The sequence below is a fragment of the Sorex araneus genome, chromosome 1, assembly GCF_027595985.1.
Source record: "Sorex araneus isolate mSorAra2 chromosome 1, mSorAra2.pri, whole genome shotgun sequence".
NCBI classification, from domain to species: Eukaryota; Metazoa; Chordata; class Mammalia; order Eulipotyphla; family Soricidae; genus Sorex; species Sorex araneus.
Genome location: NC_073302.1, coordinates 331,785,905 through 331,796,748, shown reverse-complemented (window position 1 = coordinate 331,796,748; position 10,844 = coordinate 331,785,905). Strand labels below are relative to the sequence as shown.

General features: G+C 34.8%; 1 protein-coding gene across 1 annotated transcript; it reads left to right on the top strand.

Moving 5' to 3' along the window:
• The first annotated feature begins 8,711 nt into the window (after positions 1-8,711).
• On the top strand, positions 8,712-9,650 carry LOC101541997 (olfactory receptor 2AJ1-like). Its single transcript, XM_004618909.3, has one exon. It carries the CDS (start codon positions 8,712-8,714, stop codon positions 9,648-9,650), a length of 939 nt encoding a protein of 312 aa, XP_004618966.3.
• The last annotated feature ends 1,194 nt before the right edge of the window (positions 9,651-10,844 follow it).

The following is a 10,844-nucleotide window of genomic DNA, read 5'->3' as shown; positions in this document are numbered from 1 at the left end:
TACCACAGATAGTGAAATCATTCCGTTTTGTCCTTTTTTCTTCTGGACTATTTTGCCCATTTTATTAGTGTTCTATTTTCATTTTACTTAATTATTTTCTCTATCTTTCCTTGCAGGAAATTTCTTCTATTCCACTCAGCTGAAAATCCTGTTATTGTGTTTCTTAGTTATTGTGTTTCTTATGTTTTACCTTACCAATTTCTGTTTCATGCCTTTTTTCTTGCTTAGTTTAATGCTTTCTTCAAGATTATTGATGGTCTTGATGTAGATTATTTGAATAGTTCCCCAAGTTATATAGCCTTCCAAACATTGTCAATGAGAGAAGCAGAGAACAAGAGAAGGTGTTAACTACATCCTGCTTTATCCACATTTCTCCCTAAAAAAGTGCTTCAGTCCTCCTAGGGCACTAGACATAATAAAGTCTTCCAAAAGCACCTGTAGGTGGTATCACCCTATCAGCCACACAAAGCAGACACCAATCTGACCTTGAGCTAGAAAAGACAGAAACTGGTCTTGGTGCTTACCAAGTTCTCAGGGATCAGAGGCCTCAGTCTGGAGCAAGAGATTGCTCTTTTCAGGAAAAAAAAATCCATGATTCACTCATGTTTCCCAGGTTTTATCTATCCTCCTAGGAAATAATTTTAGGAGAATACAAATAGTGAAGTAAAATGGTTTCTATTTAGGGAATATGAGGAGAATCAGACATGCACTCACACAGAGCTATGTGTTAAAGAGGGAACGCAATACAGGCTTCTCTGGAGGGAAAATAACATCTCAAGTTGAGATGAGAGCAAGTACAAAAATGAGGAATGCATTTCCACTTTCCATCACAAAGTTATTTTTATAGGGATTTCCCCAACTTTTCCTACTGTGGTTTTCTATGTTGCTAGGGCATTGTAATTGGGGAGAGTTTTGAATTTTTTGATAGACCACTCATGTTCTATAAATCTTTTATTATTGTTGAAGCTTCTACTTTCCTCAAGAGTTCCACTCTTCTTTGAGTGGTAGTTTTCATTTCTCTATCTCCAAACGGGTGGAGCATTCATACCTTGGATTGCTTCAGGGCTGGTTATAGGATATATTCACCAGAACTTCCAAAGAAATTTATTCTCAGGCCCCACCACCACCTTCCTGCTTCAGTCTTTTCTACCATTTTTATTTCACTGAAGAACATCCATAGGAGTTTCCTTTTAATGTCTTCTTCAGAGAGTTTAGAAATTTCTAGTTATTTTGAAAATCTTTCTGTGCTTTTGTCCTCATCTAACTAATGCTACTGGAAACTTCCATTATTTAATTATTTCTGCTTCTATGTGAGGGATGTCCATGGATTTTCAATAGCAAGCTGGCCTGACCAATATCAGGCACTCACACTTGTAAAATAAAGTCACTGCCTTTGGTTTTGACATTGTGTAGAGCTTGATGTCTGCTGAGTATATATGGTCAAAAGTAAGCTGTAACACGGGCTGGGGGGACTGAGGGGCTGGGGGAGCTGGGGGGAAGTTTACTGTGGTTCTTGGTGGTGAAATATGTGCACTGGTGAAGAGATGGGTGTTCGAGCATTATGTAACTGAGACTTAAGCCTAAAAGCTTTGTAACTTTCCACAGGCTGATTCAATAAAAAAAAGAAGAAGAAAACCACATAATGCATTAAATATAACTTAATAAATAATTAAGGTAAAATGAGACTATAAAAAATAAAGTAAGCTGTAGCAGTTATCATGTAGGGATTTGCACTCACAACATTACAGTGTCAACTGTATCCCAAAGGTTGAGCAGGAAAATGCTTTGTTCCATAATTCATTTCCGACTTAATCCATTATTTAAGTCTAAAAGTGGTAGTATTGCCAACACCCAGCAGGCTTGTGGAGCATAGTCAGTAGTGGTCAATAATGCCTATAACACCAAACCGACTTCGGATCAGTTAGGGTCAGTAAGGATACTTGTATTTGCTGATGACTGGAAGTGTCTATTACCAAGCTTATGCTGTTCTAGGAAGTGTCCTGTGGTCCCCACTTAAATTTTACTAGACATAGGCTCCAATTAAATGTTTAGTTCTTCTCACAAGGGAATAATGTGAACACATAAAGCAAAGGTAGGTTTGTTGTCAGCTTTCCTTGCTCTTTTTAAAAAAATCTTCTTTCTTAGTCTAGACTTTTATTTCACTGCCAACAATTGGTTAGATATTAATTGGGAAGCGAGCTTATTTTTAGGGCCTGTGAAGGTAGAAACAACTTAGCCCACTGCTGTTACACCTGGTATGGTAAAATTATTTGCTAGGGCTGGTATTTGTTCCTATTCTGAGAGTTTCAGAACACCTGGATAGCTTGCATGGGGACTACTAGAGGTTGTGAATATCTTGGTTCTTGCTTTTTAAAACCTTCTTTTTGTAAAAGTAGAATTTTAAGTTTGAGGTATGAGTTTACATTTTGCCCATCTCTTCTTCAGAGCAGGTTACACGGATTCACAGTCTCTCTGTTGTCCTTTCCCTATGCCTGGGGTCGCGCACTTTCTCTACCAAGTAAGCTGGTGCTGCTATTTATTTCACAGTAGAGAAATGGTTGTGAGTTCACAACTGAATTTTGTAAGCTGGGCCTCATGTGAGATTCTGAGCTTAACTCTGTTTTTACACACAAATCACCTTACTCAGTTTTTTTCATACTTTTTAGTAGAAAGGATTAAAACCTAAGTCCCATGGGTAAAGAGATAGTCTAGTGAGTAGGGCACTTGCCTTGCACACAGCTGACCCAGGTTGTATCCCTGACACTACTTATAGTCCCCAAATGCTGCCAGAAATAATCTCTGAGCTAATTCAGGAGTAAACCCCAGGCACAGTCAGGTGTGGCCCCCCAAAACAAAAACAAGCAATCAGAAAAACCTGACGCATATATATTCCTGGTCTCTCCTTGGTATCCCAGATTCAAGAGTTCTAGAATCTCCATCTTTACTCTATAGTAACTACTACAGTTAATAAGGTGTGGAAAAACTGATCCAGAAAAGATACCACAGGAATTATATTAGTTATTTTTATTTAGTGTCTGGCTTTGAGAGGGATAGTAAAGCAACTCTTAATTTTGATTTCAGAACAATGAAGTCTCTAATTGGGTCCTTTATAGATTTCCTCTAAATGATTCTACTATTGTCTGATCCTGGCAAGGGCTTGGGAGCACAAGTAATCTATTATTCAACACCTTATTATTTAACTCCTATGGGTAACAATACAATGATTAGGCTCAAAACAAAGTGAAATAAGTAATCTTCATTTAGTCCAAGAAAGTCACACAGATAAAGCAAAGCCTGTGCTACAATGAACAGAACTATCACACCATGAAGGGACCTTGAAGATTTCAGACAAGATGGGGCACAAGTGTGAATATTGGTAGGAATATTTTTTAAAAAACTCACACTAAGATTATAAATTTCTAGTTTCCCTTTTTGATCTCTCCACATGTTATATTACATCTTCCAATCTATAAAGAAAAAGGTAGCCTCTGTGCATAATGTTTTTGAAGATGTTTTACTTTTATGTAATTTTATGTATTACTCTGCAGTAGTCTTTACATGAATTGAACCTTTAATTTATCTCTATTGGAATTGTAGTAATCCTATTCTTCCCTTAGACAGAGAATGAAATTGTATCCCTTAAAATTAAAGGAAATCTATACTAAGCATAATATTTTCTTGATGAAGTTTATAAATACTTAAGGTAATCTGAGTACATTTGTACTTTAATATATATTAAATATATATAACATATTATATATATAACAACTGAGAAAATAAAAGCACTGCCCTTGGTTTTATCATAATGAATTAAAAATATTACGTTTCCTAATTCATCATGACATGCAGCAATTTTTATGTTCTATTTTTGTTAACAGTGAGAGAAAAATAACTTATTAAAATATAATGACTTCGGGTCATTTAAAGTATACCCAGTGAATGAAACATCTAAAATATAAGTTCCTACCACTATTTACACACATATACACACATATATACACATCATTTTGCTCTTTTTAGTAATTTCTTTTTATTATACCTTGCTACATTAACTATATCAACAATGCTATTACCCTGGATTGTTTACATGTCATTGAGTCCTTTATTCCTTTATTTTAGTAAAATAATAATCTCAAATTATTCATTTTAAAGGCGTATGTGATCATATATATGTTCCTGAGGTTTGACTAGTTGCATAAAAGTCTCTTCTGCTGGTATACCTTCAGAGATCACTCACAGTGTCTTTTCTCTGGAAGGTTACTTGCCTATCATCATCTTCCTACTATAGACATTTATTTAATACCAAAATATATGTTCAGAAATTGAAACTACCTTATTCAGTCTTTCACTTTTAAAAAGGAAAAACTCTCACTGTCTCTTGATCATCTCACCTGATGAATAAAAATTCTTTAATGGCTTGGAATGATTTTTGGTGTTAATTATAAAGAACATATAGAGATTTGACTAAAATAGGGAATGAAAATCACTGCAGTTTTATCATACCTGTTGCAGTGGTTAGTACAACTTGAAAGTTTTTTGGGCTTTTTATTTTATGGGCTTCAGTAGACTCAAGACATATGAAGCCATTTTATGGGCTTCAGTAGACTCAAGACATATTAAGACTTTTGTTTATTTTTTAAGTATAAAATTTCTCATCTATAATATAGAGGTTATCACTATCTCCAGAATTGTTTTTCTATTCTGATTATGTTAGTAAGTTGCCAGATTCAATAAAAACAAGTTGATTCAATTAGTATAATAATCTTTTTATAATTAACTAATTTTACCAAAGGACATCTATGTCAATTACTTTTTTAGCTAAAAGTATTTTTCTTTCTGACAAATTATACTATACAGTAAAAGTAAATGCAAACATTGTCACCAGTGAAAGAGTTGTCTCAGATTTTGTTGGCTCAATAAAGTTTACAAACAAAAATAATTTAGTTGTACCATTATCTAAATCTCTATTTCTGTACTGCCTTAAGAGAAAGAGTTACCATGCAATATATTTTTGGTTTCTGGGAGCATAATGTCTACTCTAAACCACCACTATTATATGAATACTCATATACTGTTTAAGTGAATAACTTGAAAAATATCTCTTGTTAAGGTAATCAATATAAATTAGCTCCATTTCAGAAAGAAATAAATGAAGCTTCCTGTGCAATCTGTGATGAAAGAATCAGAATTAAAATAAAATATGTTAGATTTCACTTTTAATTCTTACATATTATAGTGTTGGGTAAAATATTTCATGTAGGTCACAAGAGCATCTTGGAATATATAAGGTTCCTTGAGGTTATAAAATGCATCCTTCAGAAGCCTGCCCGCTAATACATGTTTAGTTAATATGCGTGTAGGTTTGGTATGATTTAGTCAAACACACATATATACACACAGTGATGGCCTAGGTATATTTATAAAATGACACTGAAACTCATGCTATGGGCCTATGGAACTACTTTCTCGGAAGTTTGGGATTCTGGAACAACCAGTTATCTCAGGTCATCAGTATTTCTGTTTTCTTCATCATTATTTGTTAAGCTAAAGAAATGCATTAATTTATTGTTGTTGGAAAATTTTTATTTATTTTTAATTTAGGAGAAATTTTTAAATTTTTATGCAAAGGGAAAAAATCCTTTATTAGTTCATTTTAATAGTGCTATACATTTTATTCAAACAAAATCTTCTTGGAGATTTTGAGTTTCTTAATAATCTTAATTTTCTTAATATTCTTAATTTGATTTAATCATTCCTTGAAGCTGCATAGTAGTCCATTGAGTATATATAAAACATCATAATCCATTCATCTTTGACTGGGCACTGAGGTTGATTCCATAGCTTAGCTATTGTACTGAGTACAGCAATGAAGAATGGTGTGCATATGCCATATTCAGAGAATTTTTTTATGTTCTGGGGAAAGATACCCAAAATTAGAATTGCTGGACCATATGACAGCTTAATTGTAAGTTTTCTAAGAACTTCCCGTACTGTTTTCCATAGAGGCACAGAGGTTTTACCAGACAACATTCCCACAAATTGGATAAGAGTTCCTTTTTCACTACATTCCATCAATGCAGATTGTTCCTACTATTTCTGATATGTTCCATTATCACTGGTGTGAGATGCTATCTAACTGTTATCTTTATTTGAATTTCTCTGATGATAAGTGATGCTGAGCATTTTTTCATGTGCCTACTGGCTATCTGCCTGTCTTCCTCTGAGCAGTGATTATTCATTTCCTCTCCTCGTTTGATAGAATTTTATTATATTTTTTGTATATCCCAAATAGCAAACCTTTACTTGATGTATTGAATGCAATTTTTCCCCTTCAGTTAGCTGTCTTCTAGGTTTAGTCCATGACGTTTTTTTTTTCTTTTTCTTTTTTGCCATGCAGGAGCTCTTTAACTTTATGTAGTTCCATTTGTTTATTTTTGATTTTGTTGTGTTTGCCAGTGGTATACAGCCATATATCCAAAACACAAATTCAACAGAACTAAAAACATGAGGTCTAAGTGGCAAACATTGGAAGTGTGTAATGTGCTTGTCAAGTTAACAGGCGGGGTGAAGTGAGAGAGGGATGGGGAGGGATGGGGCAGGAATCTGAGAACACTGGTGGGGGAAGTTGACACTGTTGAATTGGTGTTGAATTATTATATGCCTAAATTATTGATTGGTGTTGAAGTATTGTATGCCTAAAACTCAATTATCACTAAGTTTGTAAACCATGGCTCTTTAACTTAAAAAAAGTATTAATCTGAAACAAAAAATGAACAGCAGTTTGAATTACTAGAAATCCTTGAAATGTACATGCACCAAGTTCAGCATCCTACCTGATCTATAAGCTCCAGCTAATTAATTTTACATATGAACAGAATAATTAAAATTATTCCACTACTTATGATATTTATATTTATAATTGATCCTATAGTCACCAGTATAGGCTTAGTCACAGGTTTCCATAGCCATTCAAAATTATCAAGAGTTACTTAGGTGGTGTTTGTGGTGTGGGAGCAAATTTTGAAGGGACATTAAATTGCATCCTTAGAGGCATGTTCAGGCTAGAGATAGGAGAGCAGATAGGGTGCTTGCCTTAAATGCAGCTAACCTAGGTTTAATATCCAGCAGCTAATATTGTTCCCTATGCACTGCTGGGAGTGATCCCTGAGTGCTGAGCCTGGAGTAAGCCCTAGGTGTTGCTCAAAAACCCAAAACTCAAAAAACAAAAAGTACATAGGCATGTAAACTGATATTGTCTCAATAAAGGAGCTTTTTACAGAAGTTTTCCAAAAGTTCCAGAAATTCCAGTTAGATAAATAGGGGAAAGTAAAACAGCCAATTTATACATGTGTTTATATGACTAAGAGAATGCACAGACATCATTATCACAGGCCCCCGTATTTTGACAAGAAATTGTTTTCTCACTATGTAACTATTAACAGAATAACTTCAGTTTATCATAAAGATATAGATTTCAGGATCTAATCTTAGACTTAACAATAATTACTAGGATAGGGTCTCTAATATGCCATTTAGTATGTATTCTATGTGGTCCTAGTAGTCAGTAATGTGTGAAAATAGTGAACATGAGATTAAAGCAGTCTCAAGAAACCAAGCAGAAAGAATGGACAGAAACAACAACCTCTTCTGCTTATTAAGGAAATGTTAACCTCAGGAATGAGTCACTGTTGTTCATGAAGACTTGAAAAAATATTCTCTCTTCATAAAGCGCTGCCAAAACCAAAGAAACCTCGCACAGATTATTGGGTATACCTTTTTAAGTAAATCAAGCTCACTAAAATAATGCAATTTGTGTAAAACCTAAAATTCTCAAGACAGTTTTCTTATTTTTCTTTATAAAAATGAAATAACATTTATTCTAGTTTGACTCTAAAGTACAGTGAGAATAGAAATCAATTGTAGCTTTGTTCACTGTTCTTACTGATATCAAAATTAGTCTATGGAATGGAGAGATAGTTCAAAGTACTAGTGCTCACGCTTCCCATGCTGGGGGCCTGGGCTCCAGTACAGCATAGTTCCCCAAGCACTTTCAGGAGCAACCCCTAAGCTTGAAACAAGAAGTAATTTCTGAAATCAAAACCCCAAAACATTTAACTTTGCTGAAAATCGAATTTCTGAATACAGTTGATGATGGAAGACTAACTACCTTCTTAGTAAACAAATGTTTAAGTCATGGTATATATCTTTCACCCCTGCTGTGAAGGAACTTCAATGTCAAATAAAATACACATCGTGACTTTTCAGTACATAGTTGTTTACTTGAAGATCTCAGTTACGTTTAACCCATGTTATACTCACATCAAGGAATTACTTTATACTTATCTTTCCAATACACTAAAATTATTAACTGCAACCAAAATATGGAAAAACCATGAATATTAATTTGTATTATTCAAAAAAGTAAACTAAAGATAAATTAGAAATGTGAATAAAGAATTAGAACACTCACTGGGGGAAAACACTTGCAAGTTTCATTTTTTATATTTTCCCTTTGAATTTTCGTACCTTTATGAAGCAGATAAAAGTCTATTTTCTTTCAGTACCACACCGTCTCAAAAAAGATTTTATAAAACCTTAATACAATATTTGAATTGATACACTTTTATGCCTCCCTGATTTAATTATCTTCTTTCATTTATGCATGCTTTGAAAGCCTCAATTATCTTTCAGGTAAAATTGGTAAGGAGAGCATGGAGACAAGAAATGAAACATTAAGCACAGACTTCATTCTCCTGGGTCTTTTCCCTGGAATGAGACATACTGGCATCCTTGTCTCTGTTATCCTCCTCATCTATACCATTGCGATCACAGGAAACACTACCTTGATTCTTCTTATCTGGGCAGATTCCCGTCTCCATACCTCCATGTATTTCCTACTTAGCCAACTGTCCCTCATTGACCTGGCTTTTATCTCAAGTATAGTACCAAAAATGGCAGTCAACTTTTTCTCAGGGAAAAAGAAGATCTCCCTGATCAGCTGTGGGACACAGATTTTCTTCACTTTGACTCTGGGTATTGCTGAGTGCATCCTCCTAACCCTTATGTCTTATGATCGCTATGTGGCCATCTGTCATCCTCTCAAATACCCGATTATTATCAGCCACAGGGTCTCCCAGCAGATGGCTGTTGGATCCTGGTTGGGAGGGGCTTTAGCATCCTTGGTTCACACAGCCTATTCCATGCATTTCCCTCTCTGTGGGACCCGAGAACTCCACCACTTCTTCTGTGAAGTCAAGGCCATTTTGAAGTTATCCTGTGAGGACATCTCTGCTTATGAGAAAGGGGTAGTAGTAACGAGTATTATCGTGGTTCTTCTCCCCATAAGCCTTATTCTGAGTTCTTACACCCTTATTTTTCACCAGGTCCTAAAAATGAACTCCCCTGAAGGCAGAAAAAAGGCACTGGCTACCTGCTCTTCACATCTGACTGTGGTCATCTTTTACTATGGCCCAGCCATGCTGATATACATGAGGCCTGGGTCTTCCCACACTCCCATCCTGAATCAGGCCCTTTTTATGTTTGACACTATCCTTACGCCTATGTTGAACCCACTCATCTATAGCCTGAGGAACAGGGAAGTGATGGGCTCAATAAAAAAGATGTTGTTGAGGTGCTCCATTTCAAAATAGATTCCCATGTCTCAACAAGTAGATAGAATATTTCAGAGTTCAAAAATCCTTGGAAGGCAGCAATGCCCCAGGAAACACATAAGCTCTATTTCATCTGTACAAATGGTGGACTTCTTCCATCCTGAAATCTAATCATTTTTAAAGTAAAAAGTCAATGAATTCTGAGTATAAAATAAAACCTACTACTTCTAAGAAAATGTGGTGTAAAGCACAACCAGTTAACTATATGAAAATGAGCTTTCAACTAATGCCTACATTTTGTTTCATTTGCTTAAATTGCAATAGTAACTCTTCCTTCTTTTAGGTGTAGCAAAATATGTAAGGAAATTGTAAAACTCTTGCGAAGAATACACAGAGTATTGTGTGAGACCACATTCCTTTATATTTTATTATTACCAACCCTCTGAATATACATTAATTTCAGAACTTAGAGTAAATAAAATAAAGTGAGAAACCAGCACTTACTAAGAATCATCACTTTTGGGCATTCAGTGACACAAACTGTGCCCAATTATCACAAATCTCTTTCCCTTTTCTTCTTTCACTCACATATCTATAATTATAATTGTTTATTAATTGGGCCTTTACATCACTGTCATTTATCCATTGAATCACTGTAGTTTATCCATTCCACTATCAGTATGATTTTCCTGTGCACTAATTCTTGTTCAAGGGTTCATTCATTAGTTATCACCCAAATCCTATAAGATAAACTAGGTCTCTATGAGGCAGCAAGCAAATCTACTCCCAGTTCCACAGTCTGTCTAACCTACCCTCCACCAATCTCAATTGAATACCTCTCACTCTGCACAAAATTCTCTGCTTCTTCCCTGGCTGTCTTGATTATTCTTGATTGTCTTTATTATAATAATTTCTTGGTTATTCTCAATGTCACCCAAAACTAATATTTGTTCTATGCCATGTTCTATGCTCACAATTTGTATCGGATTACTATACCTTATTTTTGGAGGCAGTTATTCTATTAATCCCCCTAAATTTATAAGAGAAAGGAATTTCCCTAGCACTTGTGTTTTTCATATCAGCCTCAAAAGATTCTAAAATTATCTATTCTAATATTATCTTCATTTTTTGTATAAATGAAGAAACAGATTTAACAGGGTTAGTGATTTATTCAAAGTTATAATAGGAGTTCTAAATAACAAAGTTAGGGCAAAGTCAAGTTGTCTGCTGACT

What these genes read in the sequence shown, in the direction of transcription:
- LOC101541997 (XM_004618909.3), top strand. Translation starts at nt 8,712, where the DNA reads ATGGAGACAAGAAATGAAACATTAAGCACAGACTTCATTCTCCTGGGT.